General features: G+C 43.1%; 1 protein-coding gene across 3 annotated transcripts in view; it reads right to left on the reverse strand.

The window, feature by feature from the left end:
- Positions 1–16,292, reverse strand: part of AGMO (alkylglycerol monooxygenase) — a 276,395-nt gene extending 260,103 nt beyond the window's left edge. The window contains exons 1-2 of one of the 3 annotated variants that reach the window (XM_050938680.1): positions 15,761–16,290; positions 9,748–9,878 (exon numbers count right to left, since the gene is read on the reverse strand). In XM_050938680.1, the coding sequence (XP_050794637.1) occupies positions 9,748–9,878; positions 15,761–15,889 (260 nt within the window). In that variant the 5' untranslated portion in view covers positions 15,890–16,290. Of the gene's footprint in view, positions 1–9,747; positions 9,879–15,760 lie in introns of all 3 variants that reach the window. The other 2 variants (XM_050938681.1, XM_050938682.1) reach the window with 2 other exon arrangements.
- Positions 16,293–24,274: the final 7,982 nt, after the last annotated feature.

Below are 24,274 nucleotides of genomic sequence, written 5' to 3' on the forward strand. Positions count from 1 at the left end.
AGTAGTGATTCCCACTGAACCCAATGGGCTTCCAGTGCTTTGCAGGAGAGACCAGAATCAGGCACATGGCATTCGCCAGTATCATATACTTATACCAGTTGAGAACGAGGGATGGACATGTCCCATTCAGCCCAGAATAAATTCATGTGAATTTTTCGAGAACATAGGAAGGAGTAACAGCCCTTTAAAAATGTAAAGAAATAACTGTATTGAATCATTATTTTATGACATATGGTGAAATGAGGAAAAAATATTTACATATTCATGTGGATTTTCTAAATCAACAGCTTGGGTCAGGCTCCTGAGTCTTAAAAAGCCACAGTTCACTTTTTTCACACTATTATATGCAGCTCTGGAAGTCTATCATTTTAAAATTGTACTGTTTGATTTTAGAAATAATTAAGGAATCATTTTTTCTATTTTCCAGAATTTCAGGATGTTGACTCAGCAAATTAGGCTGGCCTCTTTTAAAACTGCTGCTCCTGTACTCCATCTAGTGGAATACTGACTGTGCTTAATACATTATCTAGTAAATATATTGTGTCTTACACAATTAAGTACTTGACACACTGGTACAAAATATAGATATTACATTACATCTTTGCAGAATACACAAACTGAGTCAATTTATCTTAATGAAGAACAAGAAAACATGTAATATAATTCAGTGTGATATAACCTGGTTTGGGAACTGGATTTGGGGAGGAGGGGCAGGAATTTTTGAGCGGTAAAGGTTATTAAACAAATAAAAACCCATCTCAAATCTCAGTAAATATAGCTCACAATCTATGTTCCTACACACCCATGTGTGTGAACAAACCAGTCTAATGGCTTTCTTTCAAACACGAGGGCCAACCAGCAACTGCCATGGTCAATGGAAAGAATGGGATCGAATTCAGTGGGTACAGAACTGGGCTAACCATGCAGTTACTCACAATGATTGATGTTCTAAGACACTGTCTCTGCAAAACATTCCACTGGTTTAGCTAAGGGTGTATTTCTAAATTGATTTAGTTAAACTGATGTAAACTTCTGCAGGCCCTTTTAATTCTAGCTTGTATCAATTTAGCTCAAGTCGACTCCTTGCTGACTTAAACTAGATCAGTAAAAGCCAGAGTTAAATCAAATTAAGCTTGTCTACACATCAGTTTAACTAAATCAATTTAGAAATATGTATTTAGTTAAACAGATATAACTTTTGTATGGAATCAAGGTAAAGCTGGTAAGTAGAGAAATGGAAACAAAGATATTAAGGAACTGCCAGTTGCACATTTTCCTCTAGTGGGAGTGATCAATAAGTTAGGAGTTACAAATGTTTTAGAAACCAATTTCTGTTTAAGGTACCCTCTAAAACCAGGACATGCTTTTGCATGTGTACATGTATGTACACACCCTCTCCGCCTTTAAATCAATGGAAGCTTCTTAGGGCACAAATTGTCTACTCCATTTTGACTATTATGGCATGGAGTTTCACTTATTCACACAGAGGACAATAATTGCCACTGCTGAAAGACTGGACTAGAAACCCCAAATGACATGTAGAAGTCTGGAAATTATGCTTGCTAGGTTTTAAATTTTACATGAGAAAAGGAATGTGCACAATTTTGGTAAACAAACTCAAATAATTGCATTGGTTATGATATATGAAGAACTTTAGGAAATATAGCCCTACTACACCATGGATATTACTGCCACAAATAAGGTGCAAAAATCTTATGAAACACATAATGGTATGAAAAATCCGGAAGGCATTTTTCCCTCTTTTTTCTGGACGTCAACAATATTTCAAATAACTTTAATTTCCTCTGTTTAAAAAAGAGAGTCTGATAAACCGTAGCGTTCTCATTGGAATGGAAAATTCCATTGCAGACATGACCACCAAAACGTGTGTGCGCGCGCACGCGTGTACAGCAAATGGAGAGTTCTGCAACTAGTTTGAAAAGGTACCTACCTAACTTATCCCCCAAACACATTTTGAATTGATTTATATTCTGCTGCTTTAACAGAAGAAATGGACCAGTAAGATATAATACACATACTTGTTCAGTAGATATTTATATCTGGAATAAGACTTCTCTTGGGAAAATATATTTAAAAAAAAACAGCAACATTTCAGGCATCCTAGCAACAGTTTGTTGGGGGAAATAATTATTTATAATAAAAGTTCTCAAAATATTTTTTACCCAACAACTTGTAAGTTAATGACAAAATTTTGCATCTTCTATTCTCACTGAAATCAAGTTCAATAAGTCCATCCAGTTTACCCACAAAAAACTACTTTCCATCAAATATCATACTTAGTATGAGGCAACAATTGTTTTTTTTTTAAAAAGTGTACAGGTTATTTGGAAGTAGTAGTGTATCCATGACAAGCATTTCTATTACATGCAGCACAGTCTGGGGGAGCTTATAAGTAAGATGCACTCCCATGTTTGATAAGATTTTTCCCTTATACACAAATTTCATATCTATCTATCTATCTAGATATAGATATAGATATATAGCCTGTATATGGCATACTAATACCCGCAATGCATGTTTTTCATTTTCTCTATCAATGAAGTACAAAACACAAAGTAAAAACTGTTTTCCCTCAGGTCTGCTACACTTCTGTTACCCAGATTGTGGAATGGAAAACTATGCTCAGAGACTGAATTTGATTTTCATGACTTCTCATTTTCCCCATAATCCAAAAACTTCTTTGTGATGACACATCTGAAGCTTCATTCTAACTAATGGATTAATAGGCTGAAGCACACCATTTTAGTTTCAACCACAGATTTTTTTAAGGAAGTGGCAAACCATTTCAGCTAGTTGAGAAAATGAAAATTAGTCCCTGGGAGAGGATACAATCAATGGTGTGTTAATCTAACCCTCAGCTGTTAATGATTTGCACTAGGATTTCCCCTGACTCTGTGGGTTCTGCTGAAATATTGTTTTAGCAGTTTCTGTGAGATTTCCCTACCCTTCTCTTGCTGAAAAGGGACTGACTGAAGGAGAAAGCTCAGCAACAAATTTGTGCTCTCTTTTTTTTTTTAATCCCAATTCTTTTACACCACCAAAAGGCGGAGGGGGAAAGAATGTTCTCTTTTTCAGTCCTATCCTGTTTACTCTATCTAGTGTCCATAGCTCCTTTAACTGATAAAAAACAGCGTTAGGCCAAGCATTCGTCATTAGAAACTGGCAATTAACACTTAAATTCTATGATTTGTAACTGCTTTGTGAATGTACTCTCAGAAAGCTAAAAGCCTTTCACAGTTCTTGCTCGAAAAGACAACTGTGAAAAGAGCTAAAGGGCTCCCAGTATTAAAATAGTAGTGAGCTGGATGAGAAGGTTAGTACCAGTATGCTCATTCATTTCAGTGCCAGCACCCAGGGCCAGATCCTGAAAAGTGCCGAGCGTCCCCAGTGATCATTCACTTCACCAAATTCTCCCATCCTTACAAAATAATATGTGCATAGCATTCACAGAGCAAAATCTTGCAAAATGTTGAGTGCCACTATGAGGAAAGCATTCAACACCTTGCAAAATTGAGCTATCTACATACAACGCAATTTTTCTTGATAAATATTTTTGCAGCAATGGATGAATCTGGTGAATTTTAGTACTCTTAAAATAAAAATGAGACACAGTACCAAAACTGCTAACTTCCTTATACATCCTGACCTTCATCATAATCTGCTCTGGCCTTTCCAGATCAGAAAGACAGTTATCTGATTTGGTAAATCTCTGGTGTATATAAATCTCTAGAAAACAACATAAATTCCAACTGAAAACATAGCATGATAAATAAGATCTGACTGAGGTGTCTCAGTTGTACAGTCATTTTCACTGCTCATTAATTACTGAAAGAATTTCTTGTTTATATAAAAACTGATACACAAGGCAGGTTGGATATCTTCAAAAATAATATGAAATAACCAAATAATTATCAATGAATTAAGAAAACTTCTTTTGAATATTTCTGATGTTGACAGTTCACATCTCTTATTTGTGTAGGCAGCGTTGGGAAAGAGCTAGCTGATATCTTCTGTGTATCTGCTTAATTCTTTAAACGGCAACTTCTAAGGCTATTGCTCCTGAAAACTGAAATAACCCACCACATGTAGTCCATACTTTCTGGGGGCCTGATCCATAGCCATAGCCATAAATCTTGTCAAACTAACCAGATATGTTTTTTTTTAATTAAACTACAAAAATGGTTTATAAAGCTAATAGTGTTGATAAAATATATTTAGACTTCTGTAAAGTATTTGACTTGGTAGTGCATGGCATTTTGATTAAGAAATTAAAACAATATGACATCAACATGGCACACATCGAAGGGATTAAAAACTGTCTAACTGAACGTAACTGCCAACAGGGAATCTTCACTGAGCAGCTGTGTTTCTAGTGGGATCACCTAGAAATCAGTTCTTGGCCCTATGCTATTTAACATCTTTATCAACATGTGGGAAGAAAACATAAACTCAATACTAATTAAGTTAGCAGATGACACAAAAAAGGAGGAGTTATAAATAATGAAGAGGACAGGCCACTGATACAGAATGATCTGGATTACTTGGCCCATGTGCTTCCATACAGCCAAACGTAACTCGAACATCTAGGACAGCGGTTCTCAAACTGTGGGTTGTGACCCTGTTTTAATGGAGTTACCAGGGCTGGGGTAGATTTTCTGGGGCCCAGGCCTGAAGCTGAAGTCTGAGCCCCATTGCCTGGGGCCAAGTGTGGCTCAGGCTTCAGCTTCAGCCCTGGGCAGCAGGGCCAGGTTACAGGTCCTGCACCTGGGACTAAAGCCCTTTGACTTTGGCTTTGCGACCCACATATGGGGTGGGGCTCGGGTTTTGACCCCCCATCCGGGGCAGTGAGGCTTCGGTCCCCTCTCCTGGGGGCTGTCTGTTACAGCTATCCCCCTATTCCATTTTGTTTCTTACAGCTGTCCCCATACTCCATTTTGTTTTTGTTCTCCTCCTGTGGCCACCCTTCCCTGGCTGTTAAGTTGTTTACCAGGGCCACTGCCCTTCTCAAAGGGAGGGCCCCTTGAGTTGTTTAACAAGAGCCATTGTCCTTCTCAAAGGGATGGCCACTTGTGCTGCGTGCTAAATGGGACCACTGCCCTGTTCAAAGGGTTAGTCCTGTTATCATCTTGTTGAACCTGGACTCGGTGTAGGGCAGGCAATGTCCAGAGCTGCAAGACCTATTGTGTTTTTAAGATCCTGGGCATGAGTCATAGGCCTCATGTGCTTTTGAGTCACCTATTGCACAGGACTCTGCCCAGACATGTTTCTGTGCTCACCTGCAGTCTTTTCCCTGTGCCTCCTCCCCTGTGACAGAGGGAGCCTATCGGGATTACTGGCGGGAAACTGCCTGAGTTTGCCTTTAAAAACAGACATTTTTGAAACTAACATCAGAAAGGTTCCTGCATTGCTGCCTGGTCTGATCAGCCAGGGGTTTTGGGGGGTCCTTTCTCCACTCTCGTTTTATTTTTGAGCATATCCCTGATTTTTTAACCCCCCCCCCCAAACGAAGAACGAATTGCTACCTGAGAGATCTCCTGATTATTGAGACTGTACCGAGCCCTCCTTGCTTCTTCTGATGTTGCTGCTGCTTCTGCTTTTTCTGCTGCCTTGGGGACTGGTAAGAATCCCTCTGTGAAACTTTCCCTACTTTTATTTTATTATTTTAGCTGCTGGCTCTGTTTCCCCAGCACACAGACTCAAGCTAAACCTTGGTCTGTGTCTTAAAACCTCTCTTAAACTCCGCGGCGCTTTGCTGCTAAAAATACGTTTGTGCCGCTGCTAAGCTCTGCTCCTGCGGGCTTTGCCTCGGGGCTCCCTGCTTTCAGCTGTATCCCTTGGCTTCAGCCACCATCCCTTGGCTTCCTTGGGAGCTGTATCCTGGGCACATACCACTCTGCCCTCTGTGACTTCCCCATAGCATAAGGTGCACCATAGGTTTTGTTTTTTTTAGTTTAATAAGTCATAGTTTGTTAAGATTGTAGAGCTTGTAAGTTCACCTGCCTTGTTATAGTTTACTGTTTTGTTGCTCCGTATAGTTGCTTGTTATAGTTTTGCTTAGAATTGTGATATTTGTTGTTTTGCCTAGTTGTTGGTTAAGATAGATAAGGTTTTTGCTGCTTAAATTCATCTTCCCGCTGTCCCGATCTCTCCCTGAACTTTCCCCCGCTCCAATCTCCCCCTCTGTGTGCTTCTCCGTGTCTCCGTTATAACCCTTTGCTGCGTTTTCCCCCGCATCTGCATTCTCTCCGAACTTCCCAAACCCCTTGCTGCTTCTTCCCCTGTGAAACTTCCCAAACCCTTTGCCGCTTTTTTCCCTTTGTTTTTGGTGTCCGCTTGTTGCTTAAACCTCTCTCTAGCCCTTCTTTACACTTCTCCGCTGCCCCTCCCCTACCGAAGATCACCATCACACTGCTCCATTGTCCTTACCCTGCAGGGCTTCAGAGTCTCTCGCTGCTTCCAGCCGCACTCTCCTCTCATCAGTTGCCACTAATCATTCACTCCCCTCCCCCCTCCTGTTCCTTGACAGATTATCTGCTATCCTAGCCTCACAAATTAAGTCATTACTTTTCTTTTATACCGTTACATTGCATAAGTTCACTTATATTCACATTTTACTTGTAATTATAACACTCCATTGGTTGCTTCCACTTTTCTGATATACTTTGTGTTTGCATTGATACCATTCTGTTACATTGTGTATAAGGCCACTAACCACTTAATACATTCTATCTAAGATTGTTGACCATTTTATATAGAAGCTACCATTTTATTTTTCATTTCTTTTTGATATGCTTATTGACTGTACTGTATCCCATTGTGCTGAACCCCACTTACTGTACCCCACTGTTAAAACTCCCTACACTGTTCAATAAAAAGAACCCCCCCATCACTGTCTATTGTAAACACCCTATACACCCCATCCCATCGTATTTCATTGTTAAATTCCCACCACTTCCTTTTTCCTTTAATAAAGAAATTAATTGGCACCCCACCTGTGTGGTAATTGCTCCCCAAGATCCCATATACCTGCAGGCAGGGACAGGGGCATGTAGTAATGTTTGTTGTCAGAAGGGAGTTACAGTGCAATGAAGTTTGAGAACCCCTGATCTAGGAACAAAGAATGTAGGCCATACTGGCAGGATGGAGAAACTACAGCGGGAAGAAATGACTTAGGGTCATGGTGGATAATACATGGAGATATACCTATCTCATGGAACTGGAAGGGACCCTGAAAGGTCATTGAGTCCAGCCCCCTGTGTTCACTAGCAGGATCAACTACTGATTTTGTCCCAGATCCTTAAGTGGCCCCCACAAGGACTGAACTCACAACCCTGGGTTTAGTAGGCCAATGCTCAAACCACTGAGCTATCCTTCCCCCCAGTTAGCTGAATGCAACTACTCAGTGAGATACTGAGGCCAAAAGGGCTAGTGCTCTCCTTGGATGTATAAATAGAGAAATATCAAGCAGGAGAAGAGGTTAAATCAACTCCGTACTTGACACTGATGTTAGCGGTATTACTGAAACACTGTATACAGGTCTGGTGTCTACACCACAAGGATGTTGAAATATCAGAGGGTTCAGAGAAGACCTGAGAGTGGTTAAAGAATTGAAAATAAGCCACATAGAGAAAGACTTAAGGACTCAATCTATTTAGTTTATCAAAGAGAAGAGAAGAGTGACTTGAACACAGTCTACAAGCAGTGGCGAGCTGGAGTCTGTTCGCACTGGTTCGCAGGAACCGGTTGTTAAATTTAGAAGTCCTTTTAGAACTGATTGTTCCAGGACAACCAGTTCTGTAAGGGCTTTATTTAACAAAAGCTCAGGCACTCCGCCCAGGCCCCAGCTCACTTCTCCCTCCTCTCGTGAATGCTCGCCCCCCTTCTCCTCCCCCTCCCTTGCTTCCTGCGAATCAGATGTTCGTGGGAAGCCTGAAACAAGCAGCGGGCAGGTAAGCTGGGGAGCAGGGGGACGGGAGGTGTGGCCGGCTTAGTGACTCCCTCCAGCCTGGCACCCCCGGCTGAGCACTCCCAGCCCCAGCCAAGTGCCAGTGGTTCTGGCCCCGTAGCTAGCTCCGGTCCTGCTCCTGGTCCTGGCCGAGCAGCCCCAGCCCGATCTGGGCCAAGTGCCCCTAGCCCCATCCTGTCCCGGCCCCAACCGAGCACTCCCAGCTTCAGCCCCGTGGTGCTGGTCCCAGCCCCGTGGTGCCGGTGCTGGTCCCTGCCCCGGCCCCACAGCTCCAGCCCGGCCCGACCCCCGCAGTGCCGATCCCGGCCCGGCCCCCGCGGCACCAGTGCTGGTCCCAGCTCCAGCCCAGCCCCGCTCGGACCCCACGGCGCCAATGCGGGTGCTGGTCCCAGCCGAGCGGCTCCAGGCAGCTCGGTAAGGAGGCAGGGAGCAGGTGTTGGAAGAGGGCAGGGGAGTTTGGGGGTCGTGGGGGGGTGGATGGGGTGGGACGGTCAGAGGGCAGGGAATAGGGGGATTGAATGGTGGCAAGGGTCCTAGGGGGGCAATCAAGAAGGAGCAGGGGTTGGATGGGGTGGCGGGGGGCAGTCAGGGGCAGGGATTCCAGGGGCGGTCATGAGACAGGGAGAAGGGGTGGTTGGGTGGGGCAGGGGTCCCGAGGGGCAATCAGGAATGAGAAGAGGGGTTGGATGGGGCAGCAGAGGGTAGTCAGGGGACAGGGAAGGGGGGTGGATGGGGCAGGGGTCCTGGGGGGGTGTCAAGGAATGTGGAGGGGTTGGATGGGGCAGGAGTCCCGGGGAGGCACCACGACCCCCTCGTGGGGTGAGGAGGAGGGAACCTGTTGTTAATATTTTGGCAGCTCATCACTGTCTACAAGTACTTACACAGGGAACAGAAATTAGATAATAGAGATAGTTTCAGTCTAGAAGACGAAGATATAACAAGGTGCAATGGCTGGAAGTTGAAGCTAGGCAAATTCAGACTAGAACTAAGGTGCAAATTTTTAACAATGAGGGTAATCAATCATAGGAAACAACTTGAATATGGATACTGTAGATTCTCCAATACTGGGAATTTTTAAATCAAGATTGGATGTTTTTCTAAAAGATAGGGTCTAGTTCAATCATTTCTATTGAATTTAAAGCAGGAATTAGTCAAAGGAAGTCCTATGGCTTGAGTTATGTAGGAGGTCAGATTAGACTATCACAGTGGTCTTTTCTGGGCTTAAAAACCTATGAAAAACAGACTGGAGTTAAACAAAAGGCTCCCATTGATTTCAATGGTCACTGGATCAGGTCCATGTTGAAAAATCTATCATCTATCCTTATTACGTCAACATAAGTTTCTTTTTAAAAAGACCATTGGAAACAAGATATGTATTTTTTTTGCTCTTGTCTGAGAGCTAACAGAAGAAAACAGATTTAAATATACATTGTATTGTAACACAAGAAGCAGTCTACCTAACCAAAGTCACGGATTCCTCAATAACTGAAGCCCCACAGATTTCAAGATGGAATTGGATTTGGTTAATATCCTTTAAATATTAAATTTACATTTAATTTTTTACATTTAATTTACATTTACGTGTTACATTTCAGAAAGAAATTTACATCTTGTTAATGCAGCTTTGCCAAAAATTGATTTTGCATCTACCTCTTGACTAATTCATTTGGGTTAACTATAACTTTTTAATATTTATAAGGTAATTCTTCCCTTTCCTCCAAATAAGGAATGAATCAAGCCAATACAACAATCACACTTACTCTGGAAGTCGAGACAGGACTCCTGCAGAAAGAGAAGTTATGCTATCATTGATCCGCCCTGGTGCCTCATGCCTCCAAACCCAACTGACAACAAACTCCAACAGCATCAAGACAACGAAAAGCGGCGTCGCCTGAAAAGGGATTTGAGTAAAAGAGCAGTTACAACACAAATTGAATTCTGCATAAATTTCTGAACACTATAGCAAGCAGGATACTCAAAATAGCATCATATGTTAGAAGATAAAACAATGACATTTTAGAATAGTCCTCCCCAAGCCTTTTCTTTTCTTTATTATTTGTATTATTGTTGTGTCTAGAGCAGTGCTTCTCAAGGTCGGGCCGCCGTTTGTTCAGGCAAAGCCCCTGGCATTCCGGGCCGATTTGTTTAGCTGCCGCGTCTGCAGGTTCAGCCGATCGCGGCTCCCACTGGCCGCGGTTCGCTGCTCCAGGCCAATGGTGGCTGCAGGAAGGGCGGCCAGCATATCCCTTGGCCCATGCCGCTTCCCACAGCCTCCACTGGCTTGCAGCAGCGAACCGCGATCAGTGGGAGCCGCGATCGGCCGAACCTGCAGATGCGGCAGGTAAATAAACCAGCCCGGACCACCAGGGGCTTTCCCTGAACAAGCAGCAGACCGGCTTTGAGAAGCACTGGTCTAAAGGACATAAAGGGCTAAGGTGTGAAAAATCTTAACTACACTCATGGCAACAATGGATATGAACAATAAAAAAAATTAATTATACCTGGGAAAAGTTTAATAAATATATATTGATTTCATTTATAAACAATTTGAGTTGATTATTGCATGTCATCATGTACATATGAACATTTGATATACATTGTCACAAATTTTCCAGGTGGTCTCATTCTAGATGGCATTTCTATATACGACATGATTTCTCATTTAGTCTTTATGAACGGAGGTGGGAGGATAGCGCTGACTTTGGCTACAGGGACTTTTGAACAGCCGAAATCCTTTTCCAGCCATACCAGCAGCATCTTCAGATTACAAGTGAATGAATGGGCATTTTATGTACCATGATTCACTGGGAAAAAAATAATGACCTCAAGACACCAAAAGCTGAAGAACTAAAAATTTACATTGGCATAGTTCCATTGATTTTAACTTGAATTTTAAGATAAACTTATGATTATGCTCGCTTATGTTTCTGCAGTCAATGTTTGAGTTCAAGGGTATGAAAAAAAAACAGATCTGGTACCATCAGATATTTCTGCACAGGTTAAAAGACTTAATCCTGCAAACATTTAAATGAAACACAATATTTGCTACTGTTAAGGCAGAGTTTAATTCACAGCACCTGTTATTTATGTTTATATTGAATTCAATTTGTTTTATATTCTCCTCACATTTCCAGGTTTCAATGCACAGCAGATTTTTGTACTGCTGTACAAAAGGTATATCTCCACTATTGATGCTGTCAGGAAGGAAACAGGAGGTTTGCACAGCTGGGGAAGGGACATTTGAGGCTTTCGGCACTAGGGAGGCACAAGAGGCAGGCAGGGATTGTGGGATAAGCACAGTAGATGGGTGTGTCTGCCCAAAGGATCTGGTGTCAAATAGATAACAAGACAGACCTTTACACTTCCCTCATTAGGATACAGAATTAACCGCCAACCGAGATGAATGTACGTGGCTTACACCACTCAGAAATATTGTTTCCTGCTGTGGGAAGTCTCAAAAAGGCAACACAACACTTGGTCCCAGTTTTAATATTATCTTCCCAAGTTTGAGGGAAGGATGAATTCTGTGACAAATTCCACAGCAGTGGAATATACAGATCTCGACTATGACCTGAATTGTTGCAATGAAGTTTTTAAAGCGCTATACCCAGCAATGAGTGTTTGCAGGACTGGACTCTAAATTATTATGTGAAACCTTCTGGAAGGAATGGAGACCCAATGCCTTGAAGCCAACAGAATGCCTCAAAGGTCTCCTTCCTGGAACAAAACTAAACAGATATATACAATATTGATAATTTGGGACCAATAAGCCATAAATACATAAATATAAATGTTTTTGTTTTGAAATACAACAATCCTAGACAGTTCTCAGGCCAGGTAAGTCAAAAAAAAACATATTCCGCCTTTTTTTTCCTCCCATCATCTGCTCCAATACTAAATAGGAAACATGATTTTTTTCTGAGATATGATTAAAAATACAGCATTTTGTTAGAAAAATAATTATATCAAACATTTCCCGTCCTTTCAACCAAAGCTCAATGACCAGTTAAAAAAATGAGTGTGTAGACAGTAGGGAGAAAAACTGGCTCATTAAAGGCCCAAGCCTTGTAAGAGATCATTGACCTCAATATTGGGAGCAAGATCTGGGCCTTCATACTACAGCATGAGACTGAGCTATGGAGCAGCAAGCGTGGCACAGCAAATTGCATAGACCCAGAGAAGGACACCAGTCTGAGGCCCTTTAAGGATGAAGGGAGAATGGTGAATAGGAAACATATGGTTATGTTGTGCATGGCTATTTGCTTTACCTGCCAACAACTATGCTGCTTAAAATATTTGACTTTTGTGCACTCTTGTCACTACTGTAACTCCTTTATAACCACTGCTTTTAGAATCTATTCCCCATTGTGTGATTGAGTCACACACAGCCATCTGACAGTGTTCCCTGGTTGTCAAACAGGGAGCCCTATGTCAGACAGGCAGAGGGGATACCATTCATATTGTCCTACCCACTTGCCAATCAAGCAGCTTGCCAGTGAAACAGTTCTCATTTATGGATCTGAGTGTCTGAATCCAAGTCAACTGCTGTTCCTCTCCCACAAACCTTGTTGTCAAAAAGCAATTTGAAGAGACCAACTAATCTAGGTTTCAAACCCTAGAAGGGCTTTCCTCCCCCTCCATTTCCAACTCCCACATTTTTGCCCACCACACCACCAGAAATACTTTAACTGGGTTTGAGATGGTGTTTGGGATTGATAAAAACTCCATTTAGCCTTAATCTGTAGCCTGAACAGCCCACTCTCAGCAGTGAGGAAGAAGCTATCTTTGTTGAGTGAGCACTTAAATCACCAATTTCTGCAGATTGTAAAGTGTCATTTTAAAAAAGTGCCTACTCCTTCCGGATGCAAAATAATATTCTCAATATGAACCAAAAAGTAAACCAATGCAATATTATTTTCACCGTGCAAACTCTCGTGATATTATTGAGAGAGTCTCACCGTATTTGGTGTGTTTTCAGTCTCAGCTCCTGTAAGTTTATTACATGAAAATCCCAGCTTTCACTCAAAATGAAATACAAGTTTCTAGCTCTCATGGTAGAGCAGAAAAGCCTGAAAACATGAACTGAGTGCATTCAACAGACACAGAAACCAGAACGCAAATAAAAAGAAAGCCACTTTTCAAAACAACTCTCATGATTTTTCAAGCCAATTTCATGATTTTTTTGGGGGGTGGGGGTGACTCATGGTTTTTGAACACTTGAGACTAGCAATACTATGTATTCCGGAGACTGGGCATAGACATTCAGTGTCTCTGCTGCTGCTCATACCTTTTCAAAGTAGAAGTAGAGTGAAACTGCTGCTGCCTGCTGTGAAAGCTATGAGCAGAAGCAGAGTCAAGCTTTAGAACTGCTCATTTGTGGAATCAGAGGACCCCCCGCCCCCATAAGAAATAGAGTCTGGGAAGATGGGTTGCGTAGCAGAGTCTACCCCATCTTCTTACACTCACATTAGACAGGAAGCTTTAGAGAGGAACCACCACTCCATATTGCAACATCCCAGATACTCTGAAATGAGGGAAGAAAGGTACAGCGAATTTTCCCTTTTCCTTCTGGTAATTAAGAAGAGGGATTTCCAAATTCAGCTAGCTACAAACTGATATAGAAAAATGGATCCCTGAGTATGGTTGAGGGCCAGCGTCCAAAATGGAATCCAAACATCCCTTCTTTTGCCTGAAGTTTTGGTGAGAAATGGGCTGGCTTCTCCACAAGGCACTGCTTTAGAATCCCGCTATAGCCAGAGGCTGATATTAAAGGTAGGGGTAGCTAATAGGTTTAGGCTTCATGTTCTAAAAGGAACCCAGCACTCAGTTTTGCAGTTCTCCCTCTCTACTAGCAGAAGTAGCACTGGAGATACTCAAGTGATTTGGAAGGCACTGCCAACTGGATGAGTCCCTCCCCCAGAAACATTTAAGTTGGTCTGATAAATTTTCCAAATCCTTGCATATAGCTTGCTTGTATTAAAGTACTTCATTTTGCACTCACTCTCCCAAAAATCCATTCGCTTAATTGCTTGCTGTCTCATCCACCTGTTATATTGTCCTTTACATTGTAAGCTCTTTAAGGAAAGGCCTTGTCATTATTATGTCCAGAATAGAAACTTTTGCCAGTATTGGTTGCAGGGTGTAATTTTTTGCAAAAACTACTGGCAAAAGTCCTAGTTTAGCTGCAGTTTTAACATCATAAAAATGCTTTTGTCAGTACAGATTATTTTGCCAGCATAAACTGTGTCCATGGGTAGGTCTACACTACCTGCTGGATCGGCAGGTAGCATTCGATGTCTCGGGGATCAATTTATTGCATCTCGTCTGGACGTGATAAATCGATCCGCTAATCGACGCCCGTAGTCCACCTCGGCAGGAGGAGTAAGCGGAGTCGATGGGGGAGCCGCGGTAATCGACTCGCCGCCATGAGGACAGCCAGGTAAGTCAAACTAACATACTTTTACTTCAGCTACGCTATTAGTTCAAATCCCCCCACTCCCACCCCCGCTAGTGTAGCCCAGGCCTATGGTAAGAGGGTTTAATGGTAGAGCTATATGAGTAAACTTTTTCCTAGAGTATTCATGGCCTACATATTTGTAATGTCTTGCACAATGGGGCCCCATTCTAATTGAGGCTCCTGGGTGCTCCTGCATTGCAGATAGCAATAATAAAACAATAAAGATTCCATCCCTAGCATCTAGTACAGCAAGTCTTTGACTGATTCTAGGGGTGGAACAGAACATCTGAAAGTTAACCAAAGTTGGGGTGTGCATGGCACAAAGTCTGAGCTGACTCTCCCAAAACTTCTTTTTCTCCTTCATTTTAACTACCATTATTTTAAATGGAAATAGTCACATTCTCTCTTCTTTGTCCCAGTCAGGTGGCAAGTTCTTCAGGGCAGAGTTTTCTATCTGCATATTCTGGGAAGCAGGGTACAGTACTATCTCGAGCGCCTTAAGGGAAAATAATATCTGTTCCCCTTTTATTAAAGCTATCCATTTCAATTCTTCACCCATTATATCCAGCAGATTGTCAACCCTTGTGATGTTATCAACAGTCTCACAATATCTGAGGTTTCTCTTAAAACCTCAGCTGCTAGTACGAGAGATAGCATGGAAATCTCAGCTTTCGTTTACAATAAAAGTTCCTAGTCCCCATGGTTGCAGAAAGCTTGAAAACAGGAAGCTAGTGCACCCTAAAGGCTCAGGAACTAGAAGGCAAATAAAAAGGCAGCATTTTAAAATCTCATGATTTTTACGGCAAACTCATTGGGGGAAGGGAGGTAGACTCATTTCGGACAGCTTGAGGTTGGGTAATACTGAGGTGCAGGTGAAAGCTGGGCAGAGAGGGACAAGCAGAGAAAAGAGGGAAGGGTTGCAAAGGACAGCTGGTGTGTGGGAGGCAGACACAGAAAAAGGAACACAGAGAGAGGGACATGGAAGGAGAGGCCGGGGGCCCAGAGACAGGGACAGGCATGGGGGTGTACAGGGCACAGAGATGGGGGAGGTGAGGCCTGGGGGTGCAAAGGGCACGGAGAGGCGGCCAGGCAGGGGGTGCAAGGGGCCCAGAGACAGGGACAGGCATGGGGGTGTACAGGGCACAGAGATGGGGGAGGTGAGGCCAGGGACAGGCCCGGGGGTGCAAAGGGCACGGAGAGGCGGCCAGGCAGGGGGTGCAAGGGGCACAGAGCCGGGGGGTGCAAGGGGCAGGCAGGGAGACGACAGACAGAACGAGATCTCCTGTCCCTAGCCCAGCTCCCCGCCAGGCTCTCACCTTATTCACATAATCGGGCACCTCCTCAAGGCTGGCGAAGGAGCTTTCATTGGGCTGCAGGACGTAGAACAACGCGCGGACCTGCTGGGACACCGAGAGGCCTCCCTGCGGAGCTGCGGGGCCGTCCATGGCTCCGGCTGCCGCGGCTGCCTGCCTGGCCACCGGGAGGGGAGAAAATCCCAGGGCGAAAGTTCGTCTGCGGGGAAGAGGCGGAAGCCAACCCGCTAAGCAGGTGAACACCGCAGCCCGCTCCCTTCCCCCTCGGCCTGAGGCCGAGCCTGCGGTTCCCTCACCCCTTCCCTTTCCTTCAGGCCAACACACGGCCGGCCGCCGGCCGCCTGCCTGCCCTGGGGAGCACGCAGGGCACGTTCCCCAAGAGCTCGGATATAAAAGAGAAGAGACAAGGCAAAGTTTAGTTCCTCCGATTTCTCCTTCCGCTTGGATTTGTTGTTTATTTTGGCCCCTCCTTTTAATGACAAGCCTTTAATTGCTCAGTTTAGAGTTTAGCTGCAGCTTTTTCTGTCGTTGCAAGTTTGGGGCACATTTTATAGCTACACTAAGCCACTTCCCTTCCTCTGGCTTCTGGATATCAGAGAGAGCCCAACACAACACAGCTAACAACAATGAGCCTCCAGGCCCACTCGTTTCTCAAAAAGTTACTGACAGTACAGGTCCACTTCCCCCGTGTCTACATTTTTGAGCTTTCGGCTACTCTTAAAGAAAATAAATCACACTATTATGCAGGGGGTTGATCTGCTTATAGGGTGCACAACATATCTGGAAAATCAAAAAATGTCAATGAATATTTTTTTTTATAAAAAAGTGTCATTTTTTTTTTACTATCTCTAATCTCTGGACATATTTTGCTTTTCTGTTTCTGATCTTGGCTGTATTTATCAGTCACACCCTTACTTTTTGATGCTTCATTTTTGCTTTTGAAGTGTGAGGAAAGTTTATCACAGCCCTACTTGATGAAACTCAGGCAAGACATGTCAGTCACTAAGAAGGATTAGAAGGGCTAATCTAGTCATTATGTTGTCATTTAGAAAGGCATTCATTAAAATCAGGAAAATATCAGGAAGTACTAAAACCAGTTATGGGCTAGAATAAAACAGCACAGCTGCTGCTGACATTTCAAATCCACCCAGGGCCCATTTACCTGTAGCCCATTTACTGTAATGGTGCCTGCCAGGATCATCGTGGACAGCGTGGGAAAGTATCCTTCCACAGAGGAAAGAATAAATCTGCCATCCCTAGAAACCTTTAGGAGAGAACAGCACAATGCCTCCATGAAAGTTTCATTGAGATCTATCAGGAGGATTCAAGGGACAACCCTGTGTACATAAATAAACTTCTCTGCACCCTCTCCCTGATCCCCTGCCTAACTTTCGTGAGGAACAATAACAACTCTACCTCTTTGTTGTACCAATATCTCTTCTAGAATGAGTAACTTAATGAAAAGTCGATACATGTGTCCTGTTATGCTGAGGTTGGGCACCATCTGTACATTTAAACAGAGTAGTGAGAAATGCATTCACACACTTTACTGAAGGCTCCTTCCCCTGCATCAGGCTTACCCAAGCTCAGCTACAGGGCTGACTGGACTGGGATGGAATCGCAAACAGATCCTGGCTTGCAGCACAGCTGGAACCCCAAATTGTAAGTCCCCATCCTCCTCCTCTTCACTGTTCACAGCAGAGTCCTCAGGCTTCTGAGAGTGAACTGCAGGGTGTTGGTGTGGTCTCTACCAGGTATGGCCTGCATCTCCTAGTAAAAGTGGCAGGACTGTGACTCAGCACCAGATCAACTATTTGTCCCCTTGGCATTCTGATTTGCCTGCTGCATTTCCTTCGCTTTCACGCAGCACTGCTGCTATCCCTTCACCTGCATTGCCCATGCAATCTGCTGGTAGTGGTCCATGTTTCTATGACTGCGTGGTCTGCACAGCCTCTTCTGCCCACAGGCTCAGAAGATCCAATACTTTCTGTCTACTCTAGGCAGGAATGCGTCTGGAGTGTGTAGGTGGCACTGTCAGTTGGGCATGGGTGGTGAGTATCGTAGGCCCCTCCCATGCTCCACCCCCAGGCCAAGCCCCGTTCTGTGGTTCCCAGCACTCTGCACTGGCTGGCCCAGGCTGGCTGGGGCTGACTGCCCTGCCTCCCTCAGGAACTCAGGGCTGGGGGCAGTACAGCCACACCACCTGGCACTCTGGGCCTGGCTGCACCACTGGGAGCACCAGGACTGGGGCTGTGGGGAGGGTGCTCTGGGCTCCTGCGGGGGAGGGGGGCAGATGGGGAGAGGTAGAGTAGGGTGACCAGACAGCAAGTGTGAAAAATCGAGACGGGATGAGGGGTAATAGGAACCTATGTAAGAGAAAGCCCCAAATATTGGGTCTGTCCCTATAAAATCGGGACATCTGGTCATGCCAAGGGAGGGGGGGGGGCAGGAGGGGCAGAGGCCTGGACACAAGGAGAGGGGCAGGGGGGTCAGCCTCGCCCAACAGTCGGGTCACTGGCTGCCCAACCGTACGGTTACATGCAACGAGAGAGCTGCTAGGTGTTCACCAAGTGGGCAACTGGAAAAAGCCATTTCAAAAATATGCAGGGTTTTTAAAGGACTGGATGGCTTCTGGTCTCCAAGACTCCTGGGCAGTGGAGTTCACAATTACGACCAGAGCAGTCCATGTCAGGCATTCTGGGACAGCTGCTGGAGGACTGTTATGGTCAACATAAGTCACACAGTGTCTACACTAATACTGTGTCAACCACAGTAGGTTGACCAGAGCTCACTACCATTCAGGGAGGTGGTTTTACTGCATTGCTATAACAGGGCATTTTCATTGGCAGGAGACAAATTTGAGTATAGACACATGCACAACTAAGTTGATACAAGATGGCTAACAGCGACCTAACTTTGTATTGTAGATCAGGCCTAAGGGAAAGAATTATGACTTGACTCTCCCTCTGTGACAAAGGAGACACGTTGGGTTTTATAACCCACTTATGACTAAGAATTCACTCCTTGAGGGTGGACAGGTGGTGGTACCACTATAGCCACCATCTTCCTCTGGTGGGAGGACAGAACATTTTCGTTCTATCTGGAGTTCCCTATACTCCAGTAGTTGTCATGGAGTAGCTCTGGTGGACTCCAATGGACAAGGAAATGAAGGAAGATTCCATTCTCCAGATCATCATGGAGAATCTCTGGGTAAGGCCTGGGCTATGGGCAAGCACTGCTCTGTGAATGTAGCTGAATGCTCACTGCTTAAGATTCAAAACCTTGGAGCAAGGATTTCCAGTGATTTACTCGTAAAAGAGAGGAATGGGGGAGAGGGGAATCTAATAATATTGCTATAGGAGAGGGCCTAACTCTCCTCCCAAACGATGAGTAAAGCTCACGCCAAACAGTGGCTCTACAAAAAACTAAAACAGGAAACTAGATGTTTTCTATTCTTATGTTACCATCAAAAACATAGAAGTATGTTGTGTCTAAAGACTGAGATTCTATTGTTGACTAATAGATCATTCCAGGAACCAAAGTAACTAAAGCTTTTGGTCTACTTAGAAGAAATTACGGAACTGGCCCAAGATTATCTGTAGGCAGATCATATTTTTCTTTTCTCTGAAGAACTTTGTTCCACCCACTCTATGAACAGAGCAGGCCCAGCCAGTTCTTGACTGGGTCTCTTTACAGTACTGCACCAGCACTGAATAATAAACTCTTAAAGGGAATTCAGACTGGTGGAAAGTGGGTTGGACACTACAGTGTGCCTTGGACCGAATTGTATCCAGCCCTGACCTGGGGCTAGTTTGCTTTAATTATTTAATGCTATTCTTGAATATGGAAACAAGCTTTAAATCAGTGAATGATGAATAATGGAGGGGAAAGATTTTTTACACATTGTTATTCCAGCTATTCAACATATAGTTTGTGTGTGTTATATAGCATGATATTTGTTATTCGCCAGGTATTGCAAAATAATTTAGAATCCCCCTTTGCCAATGAAAAGCTCCATTTTGGTCAGCACCTGTTTTGCTATTATTATTATTATAGCACTGGCACCTGGAGACAGGGAATATGCTTGATATTCGTTAGTCATCTTTGAGCCAAGTGGCCAGTAATGCATCGAAGTTATTGTGAATCCAAGGTCTAGTTCCATCTCTTTGTTCTGCCTGTGACTAGTTAGCACAGAATGATGTTCAGGTATGACTTTTCATAGGTTATCAATTCAATGAGACATTATTTGCATGGTAAGTTATACAAGTGTTGCTAATGTGTTAAAAAAAAAAAGATAGGATCACTTAGGTGTCTGTCAGGATTTGGTATGCCCTATCCAGAATAGAGGATATTTGGGGTTGTCTTCACTGTGCCCATTTATCATTACTGTCCATTCCTGATCCGGTGGCACGTTGCTACATAGTGTGATGCTATGTCTGCCAGTTCTGTCCTTTCGCTGAGGGTCAGACACAGTTTTTCCTCACTGATCTTTGATTACATATTTTACAATTTTTGATTCTTTGGGAAGTCTCTCTCATGCTTCTTGTATTTGGGACTTTGTTGTAGAAAGTGTGTATCTGTCTCAGTTTCTCCTCTATTTTGATGACGGCGCAGTCTCTCCTTTCTGTCTGAGGGACTTACTGGCTGCCACTTCCCGCAGCTCCCATTAGCCCAGCGCAGCGATCCGCGGCCAGTGGGAGCAGCGATCAGCTGGACCTATGGACGGGGCAGGTAAACACACTGGCCAAGCCCGCCAGGGGCTTTCCCTACACAAGCAGCAACCCCTGTTTGAGAAACCCTGGTTTAGACTAAGATTAAGTCAAAAGCTTTTTTAAAGTCCATGAAGCAGGTAAATATTCCCCCTTTTTAACTTCTGACACTTTTGTGGTTCATGGTTCATTTCTCCAGGTGGAAACTAGTTTGGCTTTCATGCATTATACTGTGGTTGGTGAGATACTGTGTTAGTGTTTTGTTGAGGATGCTGCAGAGGTTTCTTGATCTTGCTGCTAAAACAGATAACTCTGTAGTAGTTTCAGTTGAGAACATCTCCACTTTTTTATATTGGGATAGTCTATCTGATTATGTCTCAGGGAAGTGTCCAGACTGAGAAGTTGGGTTAACTGCAGAATTGGTTGAAATTTTTTTAACAGAATTAGGCTTCTGTCAGAAAATGCTGATTCTACAGAATCAAACAGTTTCATAAGACTGTATCAATGCCATAGAAACTTTTAATGGAAGTCTGGCCGGTGTTGTGCAGAAGCCTGTACTCTAAATTGTCCAAGGTAACAAAAGTCCAGCTTGGCCTGTTACATAAAATTGCTTATAAACGACAGCCAGTGGTTAAAGACAGGAAGACTGAATTAGTCCAAACTAAAAGGTCTATTGAATCCACCCAAGGATTGTGTTAAGATTGTAACTGGTAAACAAGAAGAGAAAGGAACTGGATATTAATGGACCAAATTGGTGTGTTGGAAATTAAGCCGAACTAGTGGAAAAAATAATGAAGGGATAGGCTCTTGCATCCCTCACCCACTTTTGTAAGTCTTTAAAAAGGAGAGCTGGGAGTAGGATCAAAATTCTGGTGATGGAGAGATGGGTGTATTGAAAGGGGCGAGCTTTCAAAATCATGGCTGCCACTCCCACCATCTCTGGGACTCTGGAGTCCACCATGACACATTGCCACTTCCACTGGCTCTGGCTAAATCCTTGGATATAAGACCTGAGTTCCTGCTATTATCTCCTCCTTCATGTGTCCTTCTATTTCCACCACCTTATTTATTCTCTTTCCTCTCTCTCTGATTTTGTCTTTTGTTTAATATGAGTCTGGCTTCTTCAGCCAAGACTGCATCTATTGCAATACAGTTATTGTGAGCTTGTTGCCAGAAAGGCAGCTAAAAGCAATGCCTAACATTGCTACAAGTTTGCCAGGTCTCAGAGTGGCTGATAAGACCATGTACCATGCATATGTGTCTCCAGCAGTGAGGTTAGAAGTAGGCGTCAGAGACAGAAGCTCCATTTTCTGTCTTTGCTAGTCTTTCCCTGCCCTTTTGTGTGTTTATCTTGGTTGTCTTCAAGAAAGTAGGATCAGACTTTAGCAACGGCAGCTGCAACCCATCTCAATTAACTTGTCTTTTCCCCAAAAGCACAGTTAATACCACCTTTAATAGCATCTAAGAGACTGTCAGGGATTTTCCCCCCATAACAACTCTGCTCTTAAAGGGAATAAATGATATGGTTAAAATTAAATGCTTACTTAATATTTTACATTTCAAAAGCTTTACATGCTTTTCCTTTCTTTTTTGTATCTTTAATAAAAGATTGATAAGTTTTTCAGTGGTGGCTTTTGCCATCGAACTAAGCAGGCTGTACATACAGTGATAGGGTCACATTAATACCTTTTGATTCTCTGGGCTCATTTATTATTCCATTCAATTTAATGTAACTGTGGTTTGCTGTCAGTTCACCAAGTCACCTGGGAAACAAGCTGAAAAATTCAGGTTTTGTGCTCCCAAAATGGTTTTTTTTCAGAATTTTTCTCCACAAAAAGATTTGAATATTTGACTTTTTGTCCTGATTCAGAACAATTTTTTTTTCAAAAATTCAAATTTTTTCATGGGAGGGAAATTTCTTTTGTCATCCAGTTCTATTGAATAGTTTTAGAAGAGGATACTTTATATGCTCAGTGTTGTGTTTCAGCATCTCATTTGATATGTTGTCTGGGCCACATGATTTCCTGGATTTGAGTTTCCTTAGGCTTTTCTTCAGTTTAATTTACTAGGAATGCCAAGATTAGAGGTGTTGTACTCTGTAACTATATTTTTACAGAGTATTATATAGCATATGCTAGCACATTCTTCAAGAAAAAGGAAGCTATCTGGCACATCAAAGTAATTTACATTATGAAATAGTTAGAGAAGATGGACACAACTAATTAACTGATGATTATGACAATTTATGTTGTTATAACGAAAACAATATGTTTCACAAATTGCTATCCACATGGTTATGTTACTCATATGTGGAATTCTGTATTCAGATAGACTCTTATTCAACAAAATATTTAAAGACATACTTAACTGTAAGTACAATCTTATGCACTTTGCTGAATAGGAATGGACTACTGAATTGGGGCATTTTTAAAACTAGACAGAGCAAAGCACTTGAAAATTTACTGTAATGAACAATCCTGGAAAGTTAGGGAGATGGTTTAGATACCCTCTGGGTCTTTTCCATCTTTGAACATATGAACGGCCATACTGGGTCAGACAATGGTCCTTCTAGCCCAGTATCCTGTCTTCCAGCAATGGCCAATGCCAGATGGTTCAAAGGGAATGAACAGAACAGGGCAATCATGAAGTGATCCATTCCCTGTCATCCAGTCCCAGCACTGAGCAGTCAGAGGATTAGGACATACACAGAGCATGCGGTTTTAGGTTTATTAGGAGGAAGGATGGGCTCTGCCCAACCAGAACAGAACCAGATTTCTGGCAGGTAGAAATAAAAAGGTTGTAGAGGAGTTTTTGAACTAAAGCTGGGGAAGGATGACAGGTGTGAGGGAGCGCACAGTTCAGACAGAGACATCCCATAATGGGGGACTCTCTTAATGGGGATTCTCTATAACCTAGTAAAAATGAAGTCAGACAACTAAATATTGACAGATTTTATAAGTGCTTGTATACAAATGCTAGAAGTCTAAATACTAAGATGGGTGAACTAGAGCCTGGTATTGAATGAGGATATTGATATAATAGACTCCTCAGAAACTTGGTGGAATGATGACAATCAATGGGACACTGTAATACCAGCACGCAAGATATATAGAAATGAAAGAAAAGATCATGCTGATGGGGGAGTGGCACTATATATGAAAGAAAGCATAGAGTCAAATATAGTAAAAATTTTAAATGAATCAAACTGTACCATAGAATCTCTATGGATGGAAATTCCATGCTTGAATAATAAGAGAATATCCCTAGGAATATACCAGTCACCTGAGCAGGATGGCGGTGGTGATTATGAACTGCTCTGGGAGATTAAAGAGGCTATAAAAATAGAAAACTCAGTAATAATGGGGTCAAGTATCAGAGGGGTAGCCGTGTTAGTCTGAATCTGTAAAAGCAGCAAAGGGTCCTGTGGCACCTTATAGACTAACAGACGTTTTTGAGCATGAGCTTTCGTGGGTGAACGTCTGTGAACACCCACGAAAGCTCATGCTCCAAAACGTCTTTTAGTCTATAAGGTGCCACAGGACTCTTTGCTCCTTTTACAGTAATAATGGGGGATCTATCCCTATATTGGCTGGGTACATGTCACCTTAGGATGGGATGCAGAAATCAAGTTTCTAGATACCTTTAGTTTAATGGGTGCTTTTTAGAGCACTTAATCTGGAACCCACATGTGGAAAAGCAATTCTTGATGTAGTCTTAAGTGGACCACTGGATCTGGACCAAGAGGTGAATATAGCTGAACTGCTCAGTAATAGTGACTGTAATATACTTAAATTTAACATCCTTGTGA

This window comes from Gopherus flavomarginatus, chromosome 2, assembly GCF_025201925.1.
Source record: "Gopherus flavomarginatus isolate rGopFla2 chromosome 2, rGopFla2.mat.asm, whole genome shotgun sequence".
Taxonomy (NCBI): Eukaryota; Metazoa; Chordata; order Testudines; family Testudinidae; genus Gopherus; species Gopherus flavomarginatus.